The 24,645-nt window shown below is 45.1% G+C and overlaps 1 protein-coding gene and 1 long non-coding RNA gene across 4 annotated transcripts in view; one reads left to right on the top strand and one right to left on the bottom strand.

Annotated features, from left to right (window-relative positions):
- bcam (basal cell adhesion molecule (Lutheran blood group)) overlaps positions 1–13,704 on the top strand; it is a 93,522-nt gene extending 79,818 nt beyond the window's left edge. The window contains exons 6-17 of one of the 2 annotated variants that reach the window (XM_029738287.1): positions 1,984–2,166; positions 2,511–2,632; positions 2,824–2,971; positions 3,127–3,242; positions 6,503–6,644; positions 8,451–8,575; positions 8,733–8,874; positions 9,003–9,038; positions 9,563–9,583; positions 10,110–10,251; positions 10,543–10,639; positions 13,128–13,704. In XM_029738287.1, coding sequence (XP_029594147.1) covers positions 1,984–2,166; positions 2,511–2,632; positions 2,824–2,971; positions 3,127–3,242; positions 6,503–6,644; positions 8,451–8,575; positions 8,733–8,874; positions 9,003–9,038; positions 9,563–9,583; positions 10,110–10,251; positions 10,543–10,639; positions 13,128–13,130 — 1,277 coding nt within the window. In that variant the 3' untranslated portion in view covers positions 13,131–13,704. The remainder of the gene's footprint in view (positions 1–1,983; positions 2,167–2,510; positions 2,633–2,823; positions 2,972–3,126; positions 3,243–6,502; positions 6,645–8,450; positions 8,576–8,732; positions 8,875–9,002; positions 9,039–9,562; positions 9,584–10,109; positions 10,252–10,542; positions 10,640–13,127) is intronic. The other variant, XM_029738288.1, reaches the window with a different exon arrangement.
- Positions 13,705–15,539: 1,835 nt separating this feature from the next.
- Positions 15,540–24,065, bottom strand: LOC115177478 (uncharacterized). Of its 2 annotated transcripts, XR_003872411.1 has the most exons (6): positions 23,922–24,065; positions 23,299–23,460; positions 22,905–23,156; positions 22,661–22,794; positions 22,315–22,496; positions 15,540–15,683 (listed from the first exon to the last, which is right to left on the bottom strand). It is a non-coding gene; the product is annotated as an uncharacterized LOC115177478 (long non-coding RNA). The 2 variants fall into 2 exon arrangements; XR_003872410.1 differs by lacking the exons at positions 22,905–23,156; positions 23,299–23,460; positions 23,922–24,065 and having other exon boundaries at positions 22,661–22,893.
- Between the last annotated feature and the right edge of the window lie 580 nt (positions 24,066–24,645).

The raw sequence follows: 24,645 nt of genomic DNA, 5'->3' as shown, positions 1-24,645 counted from the left end.
CCATGTGCAGTTGCAAACTGTAGTCTGGCTTTTTTATGGCGGTTTTGGAGCAGTGGCTTCTTCCTTGCTGAGCGGCCTTTCAGGTTATGTCGATATAGGACTCGTTTTATTGTGGATATAGATACTTTTGTTCCATGTTTCCTCCAGCATCTTCACAAGGTCCTTTGCTGTTGTTCTGAGATTGAGTTGCACTTTTCACACCAAAGTACGTTCATCTCTAGGAGACAGAACACATCTCCTTGCTGAGCGGTATGACTGCTGCGTGGTCCCATGGTGTTTATACTTGTATACTATTGTTTGTACAGATGAACATGGTACCTTCAGGCGTTTGGAAATTGCTCCCAAGGATGAACCAGACTTGTGGAGGTCTCCAATTTGTGGAGGTCTTGGCTGATTTCTTTTGATTTTCCCATGATGTCAAGCAAAGAGGCACTGAGTTTGAAGGTAGGCCTTGAAATACATCCACAGGTACACCTCCAATTGACTCAAATGATGTCAATTAGCCCATCAGAAGCTTCTAAAGCCATGACATCAATTTCTGGAATTTTCCAAGCTGTTTAACTTCATTAGGGTAGGGGGCACTATTTTCACCTCCGGATGAAAAGCGTGCCCAAAGTAAACTGCCTGCTACTCAGGCCCAGAAGCTAGGATATGCATATAATTTGATTTCTATAGAAAACACTCTACAGTTTCTAAAACTGTTAAACTAATGTCTGTGAGTATAACAGAACTGAAATGGCAGGCAAAAACCTGAGGAAAATCCATCCAAAAATGCCATTACTTTGAAATGGCTGTTTTTCCAATGAAAGCCTATCCACCATTTAATGGATAGGACCCAGATTCCGTTTCCTATGGCTTCCAATACTTGTGAACAGTCTTCAGACATTGTTTCAGGCTTTCATTCTGAAAAATGAGGGGAGAATGACAACATTGAGTGAGTGGACCCTGGGATGTCCTCAGAGCTGGTTACTGCACATGACCGAGAGCACGCCTTTTTGTTTTCCTTTTATATTGACGAAGCTTTTGTCCGGTTGAAATATTATCGATTCTTTAGGCTAAAAACAACCTGAGGATTGATTCTAAACATCGTTTGACATGTTTCTACTAACTTTACGGATACTATTTGGAATTGTTGTCTGCCTCTTGTGACTGCATTTGAGCTATTGGATTACTGAACAAAACTCGCCAACAAAATGGAGGTTTTTGGATATAAAGAGGGACTTTATCGAACAAAACAAACATTTATTGTGTAACATGGAGTCTTGTGAGTGCAACCATATGAAGATCATCAAAGGTAAGTGATTCATTTTATTGGTATTTCTGACTTTCGTGACTAATCTACTTGGCTGGTAACTGTACGTAATGTTTTGTGTGCTGAGCACTGTCCTCAGATAATCGCATGGTTTGCTTTCGCCGTAAAGCCTTTTTGAAATCTGACACGGCGGCTGGATTAACAAGAAGTTAAGCTTTATTTTGATGTATAACACATATATTTTCAAGAATGTTAAATATTTTAATTGAGTATTTTTGAATTTCGCACTTTGCAATTTCACTGGATGTTGGCCAGGTGAGACGCTACCGTCCCACACCCCCTAGAGAGGTTAAAGGCACAGTCAACTTAGTGTATGTAAACTTCTGACCCACTGGAATTGTGATACAGTGAATTATAAGTGAAATAATCTGTCTGTAAACAATTGTTGGAAAAATTACTTGTGTCATGCATAAAGTAGATGTCCTAACCAACTTGCCAAAACTATAGTTTGTTAACAAGAAATTTGTGGAGTGGTTGAAAAACTAGTTTTAATGACTCCAACCTAAGTGTATGTAAACTTCCGACTTCAACTGTAATGTATGTAAACTTCAGAGGGAAGGTTACATACAGTTAGGTTGGAGTCATTAGAGTCACAACTGCATATCCTGGGAATAAATTCTGTCTCATTCTAGTCAGCCCCTTCTGTTCTACCTCTCTGTCTCCCGCTCCAGAGGTGTACATGGTGCCGTCAGTGGTAAAGGAAGCATCAGGTCTGTTCACCATCACCAGCACCCTGATGATGCAGCCCCAGAAGGCTGACAAGGACAGCGTGTACCACTGCACCGTGGAGTACAGCATGCCCAACGACATAATCAAACAGATCGACTCTGACACCTTCTCCCTCACCCTCAACTGTGAGTGGTTGTCTGTCTGTATCTGTTTCCTCACTCTCTCTCATTCTTGCTCCCTCCTACTCTCTCTTTTTCTGTCTCTCTGTCTGTCTAATATGAGCAATATACACGCTGCGCCTTGGTCTCCTTTAGACGACCCTTGTTACATCTCCGCCTCCCTCCCTCCCTCTCTCTCTCTCTCTCTCTCTCTCTCTCTCTCCCTCCCTCACTCACTCACTCACTCACTCACTCACTCACTCACTCCCTCCCTCCCTCCCTCCCTCCCTCCCTCCCTCCCTCCCTCCCTCCCCCTCTCCCTCTCCCACGCCATCCCTCCCCATCTCTCTCTTGCCCTCACTCTTATCCAGATCCCTCTGAGACAGCGACCTTTGTCCTGGCGAACACTGAGCCAATCAGAGAGGGTGACGAGGTGAAGATGATGTGTGAGACAGACGGAAACCCTCAGCCTGAGTTTGATTTCTCCAAGGATGTAAGGACCAGCACACATGTACTGCATTTCAGACTATACAGCAGTGCAGCTATACACAAACCCTACAGTACTGCCATAGTCCAACCTGTTCATCTCTTAAATCATTGAATAATTTCTCTCTCTCTCTTTCAATCCACCCCCCCTCTCCACCCCTCTCTTGCTCCCTCTGTCTTGCTATCGCTGATGCTCAGGGGATAAACATTAAGGATGGAGTTGCAGGGGGACTTTTGACTCTGAAGTCCGTCAAGCGTTCGGATGCTGGGGTGTACAAATGTATGGCCACCGACTTTGATAACCTGGAGGCTGATCTTAATGGAGAAGTCACTATCTCTGTCCACTGTGAGTATCCATCCATCCTCCTGTCTCCCCTGAGGTGGTACACTTTTGATCCCAGAACATTATCCATTTTAAAGGATTCTCTCTCTCTTCACCACCCTCTTTCTCTCTCCCTCCGCCCCCTCTTTCTTTGTATCCCTCTTTTCTCTGGCTCTCAGACATTGACCCAATGAGTGTGAGGCCTGCCGGTCCATTGTCGACCATGACGGGAGACATGGTGGAGCTGCAGTGTAAGACCAAGGCCTCAGACACACACACCGTCCAGTGGAAGAAGGCAAGTCCAGTCCACCTCTCCCTGCTTCCTCCCTGTGTTACTACCAGTCCACCTCTCCCTGCTTCCTCCCTGTGTTACTACCAGTCCACCTCTCCCTGCTTCCTCCCTGTTTTACTACCAGTCCAGCTCTCTCTGCTTCCTCCCTGTGTTACTACCAGTCCACCTCTCCCTGCTTCCTCCCTGTGTTACTACCAGTCCACCTCTCTCTGCTTCCTCCCTGTGTTACTACCAGTCCACCTCTCCCTGCTTCCTCCCTGTTTTACTACCAGTCCACCTCTCCCTGCTTCCTCCCTGTGTTACTACCAGTCCACCTCTCCCTGCTTCCTCCCTGTTTTACTACCAGTCCACCTCTCCCTGCTTCCTCCCTGTGTTACTACCAGCCTACCTCTCCCTGCTTCCTCCCTGTTTTACTACCAGTCCACCTCTCCCTGCTTCCTCCCTGTGTTACTACCAGTCCACCTCTCCCTGCTTCCTCCCTGGGTTACTACCAGTCCACCTCTCCCTACTTCCTCCCTGTGTTACTACCAGTCCACCTCTCTCTGCTTCCTCCCTGTGTTACTACCAGTCCACCTCTCCCTGCTTCCTACCTGTTTTACTACCAGTCCACCTCTCCCTGCTTCCTCCCTGTGTTACTACCAGTCCACCTCTCACTGCTTCCTCCCTGTGTTACTACCAGTCCACCTCTCCCTGCTTCCTCCCTGTGTTACTACCAGTCCACCTCTCCCTGCTTCCTCCCTGTGTTACTACCAGTCCACCTCTCTCTGCTTCCTCCCTGTGTTACTACCAGTCCACCTCTCCCTGCTTCCTCCCTGTGTTACTACCAGTCCACCTCTCCCTGCTTCCTCCCTGTGTTACTACCAGTCCACCTCTCCCTGCTTCCTCCCTGTGTTACTACCAGTCCCCCTCTCCCTGCTTCCTCCCTGTGTTACTACCAGTCTACCTCTCCCTGTGTTACTACCAGTCCACCTCTCCCTGTGTTACTACCAGTCCACCTCTCACTGCTTCCTCCCTGTGTTACTACCAGTCCACCTCTCCCTGCTTCCTCCCTGTGTTACTACCAGTCCACCTCTCTCTGCTTCCTCCCTGTGTTACTACCAGTCCACCTCTCCCTGCTTCCTCCCTGTGTTACTACCAGTCCACCTCTCCCTGCTTCCTCCCTGTGTTACTACCAGTCCACCTCTCCCTGCTTCCTCCCTGTGTTACTACCAGTCCACTTCTCCCTGCTTCCTCCCTCTGTTACTACCAGTCTACCTCTCCCTGCTTCCTCCCTGTGTTACTGCCAGTCCACCTCTCTCTGCTTCCTCCCTGTGTTACTACCAGTCCACCTCTCCCTGCTTCCTCCCTGTGTTACTACCAGTCCACCTCTCTCTGCTTCCTCCCTGTGTTACTACCAGTCCACCTCTCACTGCTTCCTCTCTGTGTTACTACCAGTCCACCTCTCCCTCCTTCCTCCCTGTGTTACTACCAGTCCACCTCTCCCTGCTTCCTCCCTGTGTTACTACCAGTCCACCTCTCCCTGCTTCCTCCCTGTGTTACTACCAGTCCACCTCTCCCTGCTTCCTCCCTGTGTTACTACCAGTCCACCTCTCTCTGCTTCCTCCCTGTGTTACTACCAGTCCACCTCTCCCTGCTTCCTCCCTGTGTTACTACCAGTCCACCTCTCCCTGCTTCCTCCCTGTGTTACTACCAGTCCACCTCTCCCTGCTTCCTCCCTGTGTTACTACCAGTCCACCTCTCTCTGCTTCCTCCCTGTGTTACTACCAGTCCACCTCTCCCTGCCTCCTCCCTGTGTTACTACCACTCCACCTCTCACTGCTTCCTCCCTGTGTTACTACCAGTCCACCTCTCTCTGCTTCCTCCCTGTGTTACTACCAGTCCACCTCTCCCTGCCTCCTCCCTGTGTTACTACCAGTCCACCTCTCTCTGCTTCCTCCCTGTGTTACTACCAGTCCACCTCTCCCTGCTTCCTCCCTGTGTTACTACCAGTCCACCTCTCCCTGCTTCCTCCCTGTGTTACTACCAGTCCACCTCTCCCTGCTTCCTCCCTGTGTTACTACCAGTCCACCTCTCCCTGTGTTACTACCAGTCCACCTCTCCCTGTGTTACTACCAGTCCACCTCTCCCTGTGTTACTACCAGTCCACCTTTCCCTGTGTTACTACCAGTCCACCTCTCCCTGTGTTACTATCAGTCCACCTTTCACTGTGTTACTACCAGTCCACCTCTCCCTGTGTTACTATCAGTCCACCTCTCCCTGTGTTACTATCAGTCCACCTCTCCCTGTGTTACTACCAGTCCACCTCTCCCTGTGTTACTACCAGTCCACCTCTCCCTGTGTTACTACCAGTCCACCTCTCCCTGTGTTACTACCAGTCCACCTCTCACTGTGTTACTACCAGTCCACCTCTCCCTGTGTTACTACCAGTCCACCTCTCTCTGTGTTACTATCAGTCCACCTCTCCCTGTGTTACTACCAGTCCACCTCTCCCTGTGTTACTACCAGTCCACCTCTCCCTGTGTTACTACCAGTCCACCTCTCCCTGTGTTACTACCAGTCCACCTCTCCCTGTGTTAATACCAGTCCACCTCTCCCTGTTTTACTACCAGTCCACCTCTCTCTGCTTCCTCCCTGTGTTACTACCAGTCCACCTCTCTCTGCTTCCTCCTCGTTTTACTACCAGTCCACCTCTCCCTGTTTTACTACCAGTCCACCTCTCTCTGCTTCCTCCCTGTGTTACTCCCAGTCCACCTCTCCCTGCTTCCTCCCTGTGTTACTACCAGTCCACCTCTCTCTGCTTCCTCCCTGTGTTACTACCAGTCCACCTCTCTCTGCTTCCTCCCTGTGTTACTACCAGTCCACCTCTCTCTGCTTACTCCCTGTGTTACTACCAGTCCACCTCTCCCTGCTTCCTCTCTGTGTTACTACCAGTCCACCTCTCCCTGTGTTACTACCAGTCCACCTCTCCCTGCTTCCTCTCTGTGTTACTACCAGTCCACCTCTCCCTGTGTTACTACCAGTCCACCTCTCTCTGCTTCCTCCTTGTTTTACTACCAGTCCACCTCTCTCTGCTTCCTCCTTGTTTTACTACCAGTCCACCTCTCCCTGTTGAGAACGTGTTACTGGGTAAGGAATGTGGTTGTACTGAGCAGGACTGAGTTTTTGTGAGAAACCGGAGAGGGCATGGATGAACAAGAGATAAAGAAATTGAGTGTGTGTGTGTCCAACTGTCCCCTAATCTCATACCTGTGTGTGTTCAATAGGGCTCCACGGTGCTGTCCCAGACTGGTGTCTTGTCTCTGAAGTCAGTGACATTCGCTGAATCTGGCGAGTACTCCTGTGTGGGCGCAGTGCCCTCTGTGCTCGGTCTCACCTCCAAGGCCAGCGTCAATCTCACCGTCTCAGGTACACAGAAACACACACACACACACACGTAAAGGAAGTGGTGATGTAACAGTATATCATAAGACTCAGATGGAGTAAAGGAAGTGGTGATGGTACAGTATATTATAAGACTCAGATGGAGTAAAGGAAGTGGTGATGGTACAGTATATCATAAGACTCAGATGGAGTAAAGGAAGTGGTGATGTAACAGTATATCATAAGACTCAGATGGAGTAAAGGAAGTGGTGATGGTACAGTATATTATAAGACTCAGATGGAGTAAAGGAAGTGGTGATGGTACAGTATATTATAAGACTCAGATGGAGTAAAGGAAGTGGTGATGGTACAGTATATTATAAGACTCAGATGGAGTAAAGGAAGTGGTGATGGTACAGTATATCATAAGACTCAGATGGAGTAAAGGAAGTGGTGATGGTACAGTATATTATAAGACTCAGATGGAGTAAAGGAAGTGGTGATGGTACAGTATATTATAAGACTCAGATGGAGTAAAGGAAGTGGTGATGGTACAGTATATTATAAGACTCAGATGAAGTAAAGGAAGTGGTGATGGTACAGTATATCATAAGACTCAGATGGAGTAAAGGAAGTGGTGATGGTACAGTATATTATAAGACTCAGATGGAGTAAAGGAAGTGGTGATGTAACAGTATATCATAAGACTCAGATGGAGTAAAGGAAGTGGTGATGGTACAGTATATCATAAGACTCAGATGGAGTAAAGGAAGTGGTGATGTAACAGTATATCATAAGACTCAGATAGAGTAAAGGAAGTGGTGATGTAACAGTATATCATAAGACTCAGATGGAGTAAAGGAAGTGGTGATGGTACAGTATATTATAAGACTCAGATGGAGTAAAGGAAGTGGTGATGTAACAGTATATTATAAGACTCAGATGGAGTAAAGGAAGTGGTGATGGTACAGTATATTATAAGACTCAGATGGAGTAAAGGAAGTGGTGATGTAACAGTATATCATAAGACTCAGATGGAGTAAAGGAAGTGGTGATGGTACAGTATATCATAAGACTCAGATGGAGTAAAGGAAGTGGTGATGTAACAGTATATCATAAGACTCAGATGGAGTAAAGAAAGTGGTGATGGTACAGTATATTATAAGACTCAGATGGAGTAAAGGAAGTGGTGATGGTACAGTATATCATAAGACTCAGATGGAGTAAAGAAAGTGGTGATGGTACAGTATATTATAAGACTCAGATGGAGTAAAGGAAGTGGTGATGGTACAGTATATTATAAGACTCAGATGAAGTAAAGGAAGTGGTGATGGTACAGTATATCATAAGACTCAGATGGAGTAAAGGAAGTGGTGATGGTACAGTATATCATAAGACTCAGATGGAGTAAAGGAAGTGGTGATGGTACAGTATATCATAAGACTCAGATGGAGTAAAGGAAGTGGTGATGGAACAGTATATCATAAGACTCAGATGGAGTAAAGGAAGTGGTGATGGTACAGTATATCATAAGACTCAGATGGAGTAAAGGAAGTGGTGATGGTACAGTATATCATAAGACTCAGATGGAGTAAAGGAAGTGGTGATGGTACAGTATATCTCTTCCTGTGGTGGATTTCAATTATTATTTTATTTCCTGCCATTCTCTCTCCCACTTTCTTCCCAATCTATATCTCTCTGCACCTCCCTACCCTCCTCCATCACCCCTCTCTACCTTTCTCCCTCCTCCCTCTCTCCTCCCCCTCTACCTCTACTACTCTCCCTCCCTGTCTCTTTACCTCTCTCTCTCGTCTCTCCCTCCCTCTCTCCTCTCTCCCTCCCTCTCTCTAGGTAAACCTGAGATTGATGCAGCTGTTGATGGAATGGTGGAGAAGGAGGGAGACATGGTGACTCTGTCCTGCTCTGCTCACGGACACCCTGCCCCACAGTTCACCTGGACACCCTCAGGAAAGGAAGTGAGTGTGTGTGCGTGTGTGTGCGCATGTGTGCATTGTGTGCGTTGACAAAGCTTCGTGGAGTTATGTTATGAGCTCCCAGAACAACTCCTCTAATTTATTGCCATCTCTTAATCCATCTTCTCACCCCCCCCCTCTCTCGCCCCTCCTCTCCCAGTCGGTGTCGGTGAAGGGTAACAAGGTGGTCAGTATGGTCATGCTGGAGGCCAGTGCTGCGGTCCTGAAGGACGGGGTCACCTGCGAGGCCAGTAACGACCACGGCGCAGCCTCCCAGGCCTTCAAAGTCACCACCAAACAAGGTCAGTGCGGCCCTCCACTTCTCTTAATTTTTTTATCTTTCTCTCTCTCTCTCTCTCTCTCTCTCTCTCTCTCTCTCTCTCTAGTCTCTCTAGTCTAACCCTGTTCCTCTCCTCTCTTCTCCCTGCAGCCGTCGATCCCAACGCAGCCAATGATGCAGGCAGAGGTAGACACTTATCCGTCTTCTCCCTCCTCCTTTCCTCCCTGCTGTCAGGACTCTGTGTTGTATATAGCCTGTAGTACTTCACCCTTCCTCCCAGCACTCTACTCTACTGTACATTGTATATTTCTCTATTACTACTGAACACTGTGGATATTGTATATTGTGTTTTGTTTGTCATCTTTGTATGATGTCTGTCCTATATTTTGTGGATGCTGCGACTTTTCTCTCCCCTGGGGGGTAATAAAGGATGATATTCTATCCTCTTCTCTTCTCTTCTCCGCGTGTCTTTGTCACTTCTTTTTCCCACTGCGTTCTTCTCTTTCACTCTTTTACCTCCCTGTGCTGTGCTTTTCAGTTGCTGTGGGCTTGTGAGTAGTTGTAACTAGAGAATGTGTGGTGGTTGTGTTTGTACACTAGTATGTGTGTTGTTGGTGGTTAGTGGGTGCACATAGTGGTGCGGTGTGTGTTGTTGCTTTGCTATGCAGTGGGTCTGAGCAACTGTCTTTCTTTCAAAATGCTGCTCAAAGGGAACCATGTGCTTAAAACAGGTCTGTACAAATACCTCTGTGTGTATGTGTGTTACATTGTGTGTATGTGATACAGAGAGAGAAAAGGTGTGTTTGTGAAAATGTGTGTGTGTGTGTGTGTGTGTGTAGGCCCACCTCTTAGCCCCACCACACTATTGTCATCTGAATCTCAAAGCTGAACAAACCTCCCCCTCCCCTTTCCCCCTTTCCTCATCTCCCCTCCACCCATCCAATGTTCTCCTCCCAACCCCACCCATCCCATTTCCGCTCCTCCACAACCCTCACGTCCCTCTCACCTCTTCCATTACCCACCCCTACCCCTCCACTCCATCCCCTCTCCTGCCTCCATCGCTGTCCCTCCCTCTTCAACCCTTCTCCCCCTTATCCCTCCTCACCTCCCACCCCCTCCTCCCTCCTCCCTACCTCTTTCTCCTCTCCTCTCACCTCACCCCATCCATCCCCTCTAACCTCACTTGCCATCCAACCTCTCCCTTCTCCACCTCTCCCCCATGCCTTCATCTCTCCCTCCATCTCGCCGTGCCCCTAGCTGATAAGCAGCAGGGTGGCTCCAGTGGCGTGGTGATAGCCGTGGTGGTGTGTGTCCTAATGCTGCTGCTGCTGGTGGCACTCCTCTACTTCCTCAACAAGAAGGGCAAGCTGCCCTGCAGCAAGAAGGACGAGAAGGAAGTGTGAGTAACAGGAGGGAGGTTAGGGGGGAGGGAGGGAGGGGAGAGCTGAGGAGAGGGGAGGGGATGGGAGGAGGGGTGTTGAAACTGTTTCTAAAGAAAGGCATTGTGATCATTGGCGTATAGACTCCCTGTTCTCTTTACTGTATTTTACCTCCCTCTGCTAACCCTCTACCTTTTCTCTCTCCGTCTGTCTGTTCATGTTCTCTCCTTCTATCAACCTATCTCTCTCTCCCTCTCTCTCGATGCTATCCCTCTCTCTCTCTCTGCCTCCTCTGTGTGTTTCTCCTGCAGGGCAAGTGGGGATGTGAATAATGACATTGTGGTGGAGATGAAGACAGAAAAGGCCAATGAAGAAGCTGGCCTCCTGAACAAGCCAGCAGCACAGCAGGTCAGAGGGCAGGGTCACTGGCAGGACGGTAGTGGTAGGAGAAGAGGGGATTGGTTTATATGTTTATATGCACAGTTCTTACATCAGAATAGGGTGATTCCTCACTAAACTAGAACAAAACAATTTTCACAAAATGAAGTCCATAGAAGTGTCCTTAGGAGGAAGGATTGCTGACATATATTTGACATTTGTATCTTAATGCATAATTGAGACATAATTAATTGAAGTTGGAATACTTGTGACATTTTGACCTTACCCAGGCTTCCTTTCAGATTCCATGATGTTTCATCTGTAGGTGCTACAAAGCAAAAGTTGGTGTTGTTAGGTTCTAATTCTCAGAGTAAATAACTCAACGGACAATAGATAAGCTTAACCAAGTTTAATTCTTCCCAAAGGGTCCATACAGCTGTAATTCAGACAAAAACGTGTTTCCACCATCACACGTATATATAATCCAATTTAGACACTGCTCCTTCTCTCCAATCCTTACATCTTATATGGTTTGACAGGAAGAGGGTAATAGTGTAATAAACCATAATTTATCCCTTCAGGGGATCTGACCTGACCTCAACCCCTCATTCGTCTAATCCACAGATGTCCATCCGCTTCCCCTACAGCAATCATGTGACTTCCTCCTGTCCACCCAACACATTCTAAAGCCATCTGGCTCCTACAGATAACCATTAACTTCTGATATAAAAACCAGTCTCTATCACTCCTCATACACTATACTTCTGAGTACGACAATGTTCCAAGTTCAACCCAGAATCTAACGGTGTCATATAAAGCTTTACCGCTTGCTCTGTAATATGAGTAGTATTCTTATTGCAATAGCAATTTTCTTACATTCATTTATTTATATACAAATATATGAACATGAATATTGAAATATACAAATATCACAACTCTAAAAGCAACAGAGATCCCACTCTAGAACTGTAATATTCCGTAGATTATATTATGTTCAACAATATATTGAACAATGTGCCAAATCTAAAAAAATATATTTCCCATAGTCATGTTTGTATTTTTCAATATTAATACATTTTTGTAAGAAATGTGTTATTAAAATCAAAATGCTATTCATAATACAGAGCAAGCGGTAAAGCTTTATATGACACCAACTATAGCTTTTTAACACCTACAAATGAAACATTATGGAGTCTTAAAGGAGGCCTTGGTAAGGCCAAAATGTTGCAAATATTATAACTTTAATGACTTATTTATCAATTATGCTTTTAGATACAAATGTCAAATACATGTCAATCATTCCTCCAAATGACCCTTCTATGGATTAAATGTTGTGACAATTTTAGTTTTGTTGTAGTTTCATGAGGAATCACCCAATAGCTATTCATGAGGAGAGGAGATGAGGAAAGCAAAGCATTGGCCTAGAATAGCATCTGGGTTTGGCTGGAATCGTTACAGCTACAGTGTCATCATGAATATGACCTCAGTTATAGACAACCATTCTTCATAGGAATAACTAGTATAAAAATGAACTGTGTAATGAGGGTTCAGGGTTCCCCAAGTTTTCTGAGCAAAAAATAATATATATATAGTACCAGTAAAAGTTTGGACACACCTACTCATTCCAGGGTTTTTCTTTATTTTTACTATTTTCTACATTGTAGAATAATAGTGAAGACATCAAAACTATGAAATAACACATATGGAATCATGAAGTAACCAAAAAAGTGTTAAACAAATCAAAATATATTTTTGATTTTCGATTCATGAGGTAGTCACCTGGAATGACTTTCAATTAACAGGTGTGCCTTGTTAAAAGTACATTTTGGAATTTCTTTCCTTAATGCGTTTGAGCCAATCAGTTGTGTTGTGACAAGGTAGGGTTGGTATACAGAAGATAACCTTATTTAGTAAAATACCAAGTCCATATTATGGCAAGAACAGCTCAAATAAGCAAAGAGAAACGACAGTCCATCATTACTTTAAGACATGAAGGAAAAATATATTTTGATTTGTTTAACACTTTTTTGAGTTACTACATGATTCCATAAGTGTTATTTCATAGTTTTGATGTCTCCACTATTATTCTACAATGTAGAAAACAATAAAAATTAAGAAAAACCTTGGAATGAGTAGTGGTGTCCAAACTTTTGACTGGTACTGTAAATTATATTTTATTTTTGCAGGGGGCAATAAAAGACTGGAAAAACACCAGGAAATCAACTCCAAGTCATTTTTATTTAAGAAATCTGTTCCCAAGTATTCCCACTCATAATAGAGAGACACATGTAAGGTTTGAAATGATTATGTTTTAGTCAAACATTATATCTGTTTGGGCTTCTTGAGGTCAATATGCAGTCTACAAATTAATTGTAATTATGTTCCGGCCCCCAGACCATCCGCTCAATAAAAAATCGTCCCGCGGTTGATTCTAGTTGATTATCCCTGACTTATATAATATCACATGATGTTGTATTGACTCAAAGGATTTACTGGTGCTTTGTGTTGTCTTCCACAGTGAGGAACAGAGGAGAATATGACACAAGAAGACAGAAAGAGAGGGATGAAGGGATGGATAAAAAACAACAGCAGGGCTTGTTTTATTTTTGATAGAGGGAGAAATCGGACTGAGGGAGAAAAGACGGTGGAATGGGAGGGTGTTTTTGTAGGGATGGGGGGTAACCATGGGGGGGGGGTATTTAAACATGAGACCTAATACATCACTGGACATCAACTGACTTCATCATGACATTATCAGAGCATTATCCCTGTCCACCAATCACAACTCTTGGTTGACTCCCATGCAGAATAGAGCTGCACAGTAAACATGTGTCCAACGTGACTCTAGCCACAGTAACCATTTTCTACCCCAATCCAAACACAAAATGCCATTAAGTCACTGCATGTTGCAGGAGTGTGTGTGCGTTCGTGTGTGTGTGTGTTTGTGGGTGCTGTATTGCATTGTGTATCTGAGCTGTGCTTTGTTCTTCGTTCAGCCAGTGTAGAACTGGATGTGTCTGTTCTTATTGTGTAACTCTGAATTCTATCCTGTAACATAGAGATCGTGCCTACTGTTACATAAAACTTAAGGATCATATTCTATGCCCAAGACGATGACCAGCAGCATATTAGGCACAACACTTCAGATGTACTTTCTGACAAACCTTTTTGGTCGACCAGGGCAAGCCAGGCCCACTTATACAAGTCAAAAGTCATTCCAACCTAAATCCACTCCGGCTTTCTGATAAGAGCCTATAGTACTGTATATAATTCTAGACTGTTCTAAGCTGGAGGAACATACCCCTATCTCCCTGTTTGCTTTGGTCCTGGCCAGAGTCCTCTCTTTACAGGATGACATGAAATAGAAGACTCTAGTCCCTGTGTATCAATTCATTGTTTAGTTTTTCATTTAAAATCTAAGTCTATTCATTTATTCAAATTCCTTTCAGCTGTTACCTTAGCAACAGCCGAGACAATTTCTAACTTCCTGATCTCTTCCTGTGTAAATGTTTTTTTTTCTCAAACCAAAAAGCAACAAAAACGACAAGCTATTCGGTGTACAAATTAGTTTCACAATGTTGACGAAATACATATTATGTATCAGGTCATTTGTTTTCTTCTTTTTGTTGCTCTGTCTCTGCAAACGGAATACTGTATAACCTGTCAATCAAATGGAGGCTTACTGTATACGTGAGGTGAATCTGAATGAATCTGTGTGTTTTCTGTGTCGTTAGTCCTGACCCTGCTACAGCTCTCGCCGTATTTCATAGCCTACTGTCCTTCTCTGACCAAAGCCATTTTCAGAAACACAACACTCCCTGTTACGCTCAGCTCACCCAATTATTATCCCCTAGCTCTGGAAAATTGGAGTAATCTGGCAAAATGGGGAACGTTTTTGTCCTCTGTTGACAATCTGAAATCTCTGCCAGCTGCACTAGCATTTCCTTCAGCACAGATTGGCTTTGCAGGCTGGATGGGTTAGCAACACAGTGAGCACAGATTCACCTACGAACGTCACAGACACAGGTTAGTCACAGCTTGATGAGGGAGAGAGGGAGGGGAACAGGGGAGGTGAGAGGGGGTAGAGTGTGGGGGTGAGGTGGGAGGGGAGAGGGTATATGTGATGTTAATTTTTTTAACCAAAATAAGTTGAAGAGTTATTGAGTGTCCTAGTGGGGGTGTTCCAATGTTTTGGTGCGTATTTGGTGTCTATCTCTCTCTGCCTCACACACTTTTTGATACTACCTGTATTGGCAGCACAAAGATATATGATAGCTGGTTGCAATGTCCTCTATCATTGGTATACACTGGAAAAAACTGCCTTGTGAACAGGTCACTATAACCACTATCGCTTTTTCTGGGAATCATTTGGTTTTTCCAATGGTGTTTATATGTCTACTGATTTAAGACATCTATATTTCCATAACTTAATGACTGTTCTGACTACTGTGAAGTTAGGGGGGGACCAACAGGTGCATACCTTCAACTTTGGAACGCTTGGTTTTATTTGTAAAAAAAAGATATAAAGTGATATAAAAAAGTGTTTTCTTTTCTTTAAAGAAAAGGGGGATTGTTGTACTTCAGAACTACTGAGTTGTGGCTTGTGTTGTTCTGTGGCTTATCCGCTGGTTCTGAGAGAAAAGAGAAAGGTTTGAATTAGGATTCTTGTCTTGTTATACATATGTGAGTGCTTTTTTCTCTTCCTGGTATACTGTATATTTGGTGGTACGCTGTTCTGTTGTGAGCTCTGTACTGTGTTCTTGTGTCTTATTGAACTGTGTAGAATTTATAACAAATGAAAACCCAAGAAAAAACAACCACACTCCCACAATCTCTGTGTGTTTTATTTCTGTGGGTCTCTGTGTGTTTTATTTCTGTGTGTCTCTGTGTGTTTTATTTCTGTGGGTCTCTGTGTGTGTTCACTGTTAGTGTAGAGGTGTAGGCCGACTCGGCTGGATTCTGTGAGCTCTGGCAGGTTGCCGTTGTACTGTAGGCTTCTGGCTCTCTGGTTCTATCAGCAGGGATGTTGTCCCTTCTTCCATCTGCCAAGCATCCATTAGGAAATTACACTGACCTGCAGAAGGGGAAGGATTTGTGTTCAGAACATTAAGAGAGAGAATGAGGAGGGAAGGACTGAGATGAGGTTCTAAAATATGTATGGGTGTGTGTGTGTGTGAGCCAATCAATCAATCAATCAATCAAATTTAATTTGCTTTTTTTCTATTTGTCACAAATGCTTTTACTGTGGTTTACAGTGTGTGCGTCCACCTCTAGTGCTTTTTACTTCAGCATTGTCTCCAATGTTATTGTGTATCATCTGTGTAACCATGCCTACCCTGGCCCAAAGGCTTTAATACGGTCTGAGTTTAGCTACAGTGGCACTAATCTGATTTAGCCATTTAGCGTCAGCCTATTGAGAAATGACAGCCACTGTCCCTAGCTCATAGCCTAGCCGCTACAGCGTCTCAGTAACGGTTGGCTAACAGCCATTCCACCCACACACACACACACACACACACACACACACACACACACACTGTGCTGGGACACCACCGCCAGAACAATCTAGAGACGGAGATGATTAAGGATATATAGAATGATAGAGAGACAGAAGGATGGGGATGGAGGAGAGAGAGAACGGGACAGAGAAGGTTATGGATGAGGGAGGGATAGATGGAGGGAGAAGTTATGGAAATCGACAGAAGAATCAGGAACTGTCATGAGAAGAAATGAAGGAGAAGAGTGATTGGCCATCCAATGGATAAAGAAGCTGTCTTGTTTAAGGATGTCATAAATTAGCATTGAGTCTGCTGTCTACTCTGTTGCAAATAGCTGAGTTCAATAAATAAAGAGGGAGGGAGGGAGGGAGGGAGGGAGGGAGGGAGGGAGGGAGGGAGGGAGGGAGGGGAGAAACAAATAAAAATAATGAAATTAAAGGGTAATAAATCTTTTCTTATCTCCTTCACTTCCAAGGTTTCATATCCTGTGTGACCTGATTTTGAGTGTGTGTTTTCTGTTGGTGTGTGTTTTCTGTTGGTGTGTATACGTGTCAGTAGTGGTGTGTGTTTTCTGTTGGTGTGTATACGTGTCAGTAGTGGTGTGTGTTTCTGTTGGTGTGTGTTTTCTGTTGGTGTGTATACGTGTCAGTAGTGGTGTGTGTTTCTGTTGGTGTGTATACGTGTCAGTAGTGGTGTGTGTTTCTGTTGGTGTGTGTTTTCTGTTGGTGTGTATACGTGTCAGTAGTGGTGTGTGTTTCTGTTGGTGTGTATACGTGTCAGTAGTGGTGTGTGTTTTCTGTTGGTGTGTATACATGTCAGTAGTGGTGTGTGTTTTCTGTTGGTGTGTGTTTCTGTTGGTGTGTGTACGTGTCAGTACTGGTGTGTGTTTGTGTATGTGTAGTAGTGATGGTTGATCTGTGTGTGTGTGCATCAAGCCAAGCTGATGCGGTGTCATTTGAAGATCATTTAGACGTAAAAGCAGCCTGTGTGTGTTAGTGATGTTCGAGCCTGTAAAGACATGCACTCCAGCTACCAGACCTTCATCACTGACATGTACTGACAAGCAAGCCAACAAGCACTCCCCTTTGAGAAGAAAAGTGGATCCATAGCATTAAGCTCTAAGCATGTTTAACAGGTCAGTTTGCTGCTGACAACTGAGCTTCCCCCACTGTCCAACTTCCTCATACTGGGCTCCAACAACTGGTCCTCTGCTTCACAACACACCTGACCGCGCTCCATGACAACACTTCAACCATTTGAGCTACCCAAAAGGTACCAATTGGATAGCTCCATCGGGGACATTTCAAGCTAGCTGTGGAGTGAGCTTATGGTACATTCTTCACTCCGTTACACATGCAACACATATACATCCAGGGTAAAGGGAGGCCATGACCAGGGCATCCCACACAGGTCGAAGAGCGATGAAGGCCCCCTGGGTGTCTGAGTCAGCTAGTCCGTTAGCGCTAGAGAAGAGAAGTGAGAGGTGGAAGGGAGGAGCTGGAGAGAGAGGGAGAGATGGAGGCACCTCTGTGAGCTCCCACTGTCTGAGCAGGTGTCTGGAGAGCTATTACACAGAGAGACAGACACACACACACACACACATATACACAGAGAATCATACTTGAATGATTTTGTGTTGGTATTTACACACATTCACACATACACAGTCAATTACTCTAAGGCACACTCCTACACTGTCAGCGTGTGATCATTAGAATGTGTTTGTTCAGACATGGCCAGTAAAATGTGTAGGGAAGTGAAATGGCTGACATTCCTTGGGGCTTGTTCAGCACAGAGCTGTAATGAGAGGCTTCTGAGCCCTGTGTTTTAGGGCTCCATTCAATCTGTTGTGCTGAAGATCTGCACTACAGCGGGATACAAATATAAAGTTCCCTGTGTCAGCGCTAAACGCTGCATGTGTCGGCTCAATCGTAAGTTACCTTTCAATTTCAATCGTGCTATGGTGCTGAACTTCGGGGACACGGATCGATGCTCTCTGTTGCCTAGCTGCTAACTCTCTCACCCAGTAAAACAGTCAGAGGTGGATCACGGCGGCACACACACACACAACACACCACACACACAACACACACACACACATACTGGTGATGGGGATTGAAGGTACTGTCTCCTGTAACTCTCCTCTCTGAGCCTCTACTGCTATTAGCCTTATCAGACCTGTCTACTTTAGTTGATGGTGGATGTCTGGCCCTGGTCCTGGTCCTGACTCTGGTCCTGGCCCTGGTCCTGGCCCTGGTCCTGACCCTGGCCCTGGTCCTGACCCTGGTCCTGAACCTGGCCCTGGTCCAGGTCCTAGCTCTTCCTCTGCATCTGGGGAGTCTCACACACCAGGACCTGCAGTGTGTCTGGAAGATGAAGCATGACCTCTGAGTGTGTTTATGTGCTGTACATGATTAACTCCCCCCTCCTCTACCCTGCCACTGCTGGTCAATGTCTGCCTCCCACACTGCCCTGCCATGCATCAGTCTGCTCTGCAGGTCCACACACACACACACATATATATTTATCTCTGGGAACTTTGAGTGTGAGGCAGTGTCAGAGTTTAGGTAATGTTTTATGTTGCAGTAGCGTTGCTATCTGTTCAGGTGTGTGAACACACAGGGAGACTGGGTACAATGCTGGGCTGAGGGCCAGGTGTTCACAACACTGCCTGTTTGTTATGCTGCTGTTGTACTGTTCGGTTGTTTTTAGTCTCCCTTTGGGAACGTGTGGCCCCAGGTACAGTATAGGTTCCTCACTGCATTCCTCTGAGCAGTATAGATACACACACTGCCACACAGCCAGATTCCCCAGCACAGAATGTGTATGTATACGTCTGGTTCTCTGTAGCCTGTCATCACTCATGCTAACGAAAGTACTGGCACAATCATACACACATTACATACATTACACATACACACACAAACACACACATTCTCATCTCCCTCGGCCGTCTCCGAGACGGTTTCAGACCTGCTCACACACGAGACGCTGCTTGTTCTGGTATGTACCATCACTGCTAACCTGCCCTCTGGGCCTAGAGGCTCTAAAACTAACACAGAGCAAAGAAAGACATGATACAAAACAGGTCAATAAAAACAAGCAGAGCCTCTTACAGAATGGGTAGTCGTACAGAGGAGAGGAGGGTAGGGGGGAAGAAAGATTGCTGGAAACAAAACTGGAAAATAGACAATTCAAATTGGACAGAAATCAAGAGAATTGTGTGGTCCAGGCAACAGTGGGTTGTAAGTGTTTATCCCAGTGTGGGATGATTGCAGTAGGACGGGGAATGGCCTCCCCATGGGGTTTCAGTCTTTGTAGTGATGTTCTCTCTCTCTCTTTCTCTGAGCTCTAGCACCACAGCCATATCTGTGATCTCCCCAACACACTGGCATCAATACTAATGCATTATCACTGGCAATACCCGTGTGATGTTTCTCTCTCACACAAACACACAAACGCATGCATACACACATGCACTCGTACACTCACAGCCTCACACACACTTGATAACAGTCGATACAAATCCATTACTACACTTGAAAACAGTCGCTACAAATCCATTACTACTAAATGCCTAAGTCTGACCTCAAATACACAATACAAATGTATTATTATGAACACATGTGTACCATCTATCTCTCTCTCTCACACTCACTCCCTCACTCACTCACTCACTCACTCACTCACTCACTCACTCACTCACTCACTCACTCACTCACTCACTGGTGCACTATCCCACACACTGTACACTATTTACCACAGACACATCCAGTCAGGGTGCTCCATCACTCCGTCTGATTAAAAGCAGGTGGAGGGGGCTACATTAGAGGGATGATGAGAGGGGCTGGAGCACTCACTGCACTCTCTAACCATGATGGAGAGAGAGAAAGGGAGGTTATTATTCAGAGTTCATTTACTTAGTTAATTCCTCCATTAGATGTATTATCCCCGCCCACATATACACACACATATACACCCCCCTCCCCCTCTCTCTGTTTGGTGTTAGCTATTAGGTCGGTATCATTAGAGCACTTGAAAGTCATTTTCCCCACTGATGAGTCCCGTGTCTCTACTAGGCAATGGGGACAGATTTGGAGAGATTGAGTTTTTATGCTCCGTTGTCTCTTATAAATGAGTAAAGCCTTTACACAGACACACTGGTTTCAGTTAATGGGTGTGAGATACACACTGAGGCACACATGTCGGCACATAGCGAGTCACACAGAGTAAATACCACGTATAGAGTCACTATGACATTACTGTGATTTTTCTTATCGCAGTGTTGAGTCCTTCGTTCATTTATCTATGCCACCATACTCTGAGACTTCTCTGTGTCTACTTTTAACCCCCCTCTCTTTCGCTCTCTCTCTCCTCTCTCTCTCTCTCTCTCTCTCTCTCTCTCTCTCTCCTCTCTCTCTCTCTCTCTCTCTCTCTCTCTCTCTCTCTCTCTCTCTCTCTCTCTCCTCTCTCTCCTCTCTCTCTCTCCTCTCTCTCCTCTCTCTCTCTCTCTCCTCTCTCTCTCTCTCTCTCTTCTCTCTCTCGCTCTCTCTCTCTCTGTGACTTCCTCTCCTTCTTCTTCCAGGACCATGAGTTACTTAGGTGTCATAGGAGAATGTTGGGAATGTAAGCCTCTGATGAGCGATAGGAACAGTTTGCCAGGGAGAGTGAGATGAATCAGTGTAGATGAAGGGGAGTAGACAGGTTAAAGAAGGATTTTTAAGTCTTGACACGATTAAGAAATGGATTGTGTATATGTCCCATTCAAAGGGTGAATGGGCAAGACAAAAGATTTAAGTGCCTTTGAACTGGGTATGGTAGTAGGTGCCAGACTCACCAGTCAGAGTATGTTAAGAACTGCAATGCTGCTGGGTTTTTCATGCTCAACATTTTCCTGTGTGTATAAAGAATGGTCCACCACCCAAAGGACATCCAGCCAACTTGAAACAGTTGTGGGAAGCGTTGGAGTCAACATGGGCCAGCATCCCTGTCAAACACTTTCAACACCTTGTAGAATCCATGACCCGACAAAGTTAGGCTGTTCTGAGGGCAAAAGGGGTGCAGCTCAATATTAGGAAGGTGTTCTTAATGTTTTGTACACTCAGAGTATATCTGCTCATATTACATATTACCTTATCTTTACTATAAATCTCTCTCTGTTTAGCTAGTGCAGGAACAATGCTTACCAACAGCACTGAAAGGAGTGAGGGAGGAAGAGAGGACAGATGAATAGGGAGAATTTATAGTATGATGGAGGGAGGAATAGAGGGTAAATGAGTGGGGGAGTGGGTACATGGATACAGACAGAAGGGCAGTATATTGTACTGTAAACAGAGTAAGAGATGCTTCTATAGGTTGTTTTCTCAGTGTATTAGAGACGGAGCAGAAGAGTGGAATGGAGTGCAGGAGAGACCAAAAACATGGAAAGAGTCAGAGATCTCTGAAAGTTAGAAGAAAGGAGGAGGGAAAGGGTGGGGGAAGAAGGAGGGGGACCAGAAAGGGGGAACATGGAGGAAGAGGGGAAAGGAGGGGGAAAGTGTGGAGAACAGATGGTGGAGGGGCTCCAGTGTTAGACTGAGTGTCAGTGGGCACAGCTGTCAGTCATACAGTGTGTGTTTGTGTGTATGTGTCAGTGTGATATTTAGCTTGCACGCAGATCTAGACACACTCATACAAAACTTTGCAAAGAATGGCAGTCTCATTTCACCTGCTCTCACATCATCTCAACCACTTAAGTCCTCTCTCTCTCTCTCTCTCTCCCTCTCCCTCTCTCCCTCTCTCTCTCCCTCTCCCTCTCTCTCTCCCTCTCTCTGGATATCCTATATCTCCTTTTTTCAATCTGTGTCTCTTTACATTGATTGTGCAGCTCTTTCGTGCTCAAACGGACTATTATTAGTCTACATTGCCATCTGCTGGTGATTAAAAGAACTACATATCCCAGGACAAACTGCATGGTAGGAGGATTTATCTTCAGGAAAGACACTTTGGGGTGTCCAATTCCAATTGCTTGGTAAAATATGTATATGTGTTAATGTGTGACATGTTATAGCCAAGAAATTTCTCAGAGGTTTGTGATAGGCCAGTATTACTGGTCTATGTCGCCCTCTGCTGGTGAATGAAAAAAACGCATACCGGATATGATAGAATCAACGGGGCAGGTGAACAGAACATTTCAGTACATATCACTTTGTTTTTCTTTTCAATCACCATGTTGTAGCTGCTGCTGCGGTGGTCCACACAGGTTCAGGCGTAGGATCAGGGGTGTTCATGACGTCACTGATCCAGTCAAGGTACAGGCACAGGCGGGTGTACAAACCAACGTCAGAAGAACCGGACCAGAACAACCCCTTTAGCTCACCCCCACACACCACAGTACTGCCCTGGTCAGACTGAGAAAGAGGGAGGGAGGGAGAGTGTGGTGGCACAGTGAAGTACAAAGGAAAATCTTGATTAGCTCGTTGATCATAATATTATTTGTTTCCAATGCAACAGCCAGATATATAAATATAAAAATATAAATGTTTGCAAAGCACTGTTCTGTTGATGTACTGACCAGGCAGTTGTCGGTTGAGATGATGGTTTTAGCACAGAAAGCGTGTTCAATCCAATAAAGAGGAAAGGCTATCTGGCACATCTTGTCATCAATGACCCGCTGTGTTTCACACTTCAGGATTAGTTTGGGCTCGTCTGTATGGAGGGACTGACATAGGGACTCATGGGAGTTTATTTGGTGCTTATCTATTCCATTAAATTGGGTTGAGGCATGTAGCCCTCCCCTGGCTTTATGGTCCACTCACCCTGTCCCGGTACTGTGGAGCCCCAGCCGCAGACACTTCTCGTGGAACTGAGTGCAGCCTGTGGGTAGGGCTACGGGCATGACATGCTGAGTGAACCAGGCAGGCTCTGCCAGCTTCACCATTGCCAGGCTGTGTGAGGGGCCTCGTGCTTATGGCCTGTGCTGCACATATCTGGCCACCCGGATGTGCTGCTCTGTCCCTTCCTCCACTGTCACGTCATGCTCCCCCAGAGAAACCATAGTGTGGCCAGGTCTGAGGAGGAGAGGAGGAGAGGAGTCGAGTGGAGAGGAGTGGAGTGGAGAGGAACTTAGCAAAAAATATTTCTTTGTTTTCGGTGAACATATGGGCTGCATGCATTTTACACTGATTTCAAGAAAGAAAAAAGGGGGAATACCTATTCGACAAAGCAGTTCCAGGCGGTAAGCACCCACCACTCGTTGATGAGGGCACCCCTACACCTTCCCTCCCCATACCAGCCCCCCTTAGTGTTCCACAGGTAGACCTGCCAGGGTCTGGAATGGGGTTGGAAAACTTCCTGCAACAACGCTCCATCCTCCTGAGTGTAAAAAACATTAAGAAGACCTTCCTAATACTGAGTTGCACCAACAGCCCCCCCCCCCCCCCCAGTAAGGGATCATAGCTTTCACCTGGATTCACCTGGATTCACCTGGTCAGTGTATGTCAAGGAAAGAGCATAATGTTCATAATGTTGTACACTCGGTGTATATCTCCCTCCCAAACCTATCTCTAAAAGAAGGTATCATTCTTCATTTTATTATCTTTATTTAACTAGGCAAGTCAGTTAAGAACAAATTCTTATTTTCAATGATGGCCTAGGAACAGTGGGTTAAATGCCTTGTTCAGGGGCAGAATGACATTTTCACCTTGTCAGCTCAAGGATTCGATCTTGCAACCTTTTGGTTACAAGTCCAACGCTTTAACCACTAGGCTACCTGCCACCCCAGGCATTGCATAACTGTCTCATGATACTGTAGATACTGTGTATTACAGTCTTACCTGCACACCCCAAAGCAAAGGCCAGCAGTAGCAGCTTCATCATGTCTTGGTCTCTGTATGAGACTCTGGGTTTAGTCTGTGGTTCTTTTATACCTGTGTATCTGTGCCTCTAGCCTTTAGATCTCTGGGAGTTGACTGCCTGGGCTGCACCTGTGCTTTGTTTTCCTGGCACTTCTCTCATGTTTGTGACTGGAAAGGTACAGTGCGGCTATATGCCCCCATTCAATCAATTACAGATTTTTTGTAATATATATATTTTTTAATTGGACATACAAATGTAGGATCTTAATTTGAGCCAGTTTTCTAAAGCAGGAAAACAATCCTGCAGTAACAGGACATGTGAATTATAATGTGGATTTTAATTAATTGACATTTTTTTAAGGGTTAATACAGGGAAATTCTGGGAAAATCAAGTCTGAAATTTCAAAGTGGAAATCGAAAACTTCAGAAGCCTTTTTAAACCTCAAATACACAACAAGCTCTCCTGCAGCAAGGTGATTAAATTAAGATCCTACATCTGTATAAGAGCAAACAATTTACAATTCTTGACATAAGTACCAAATATATATATTTTTTAAATTATTAAAACAACAAAAACAAAGCAAAAACAAACAAACACAACAAAAAACTTAAGGCCCTTTAATTTAAAACACGTTGGCCCTTTAGTATGAGACGCATGTGTTGTTCTTTGTAATACAGGTGCTATGTCATTTTACTGTCACCA

The sequence above is a fragment of the Salmo trutta genome, chromosome 37 (genome assembly GCF_901001165.1).
Source record: "Salmo trutta chromosome 37, fSalTru1.1, whole genome shotgun sequence".
Classification (NCBI taxonomy): Eukaryota; Metazoa; Chordata; class Actinopteri; order Salmoniformes; family Salmonidae; genus Salmo; species Salmo trutta.
Note: the sequence above shows the minus strand (reverse complement) of the source record. Positions and strands in the feature narration are given on the sequence as shown.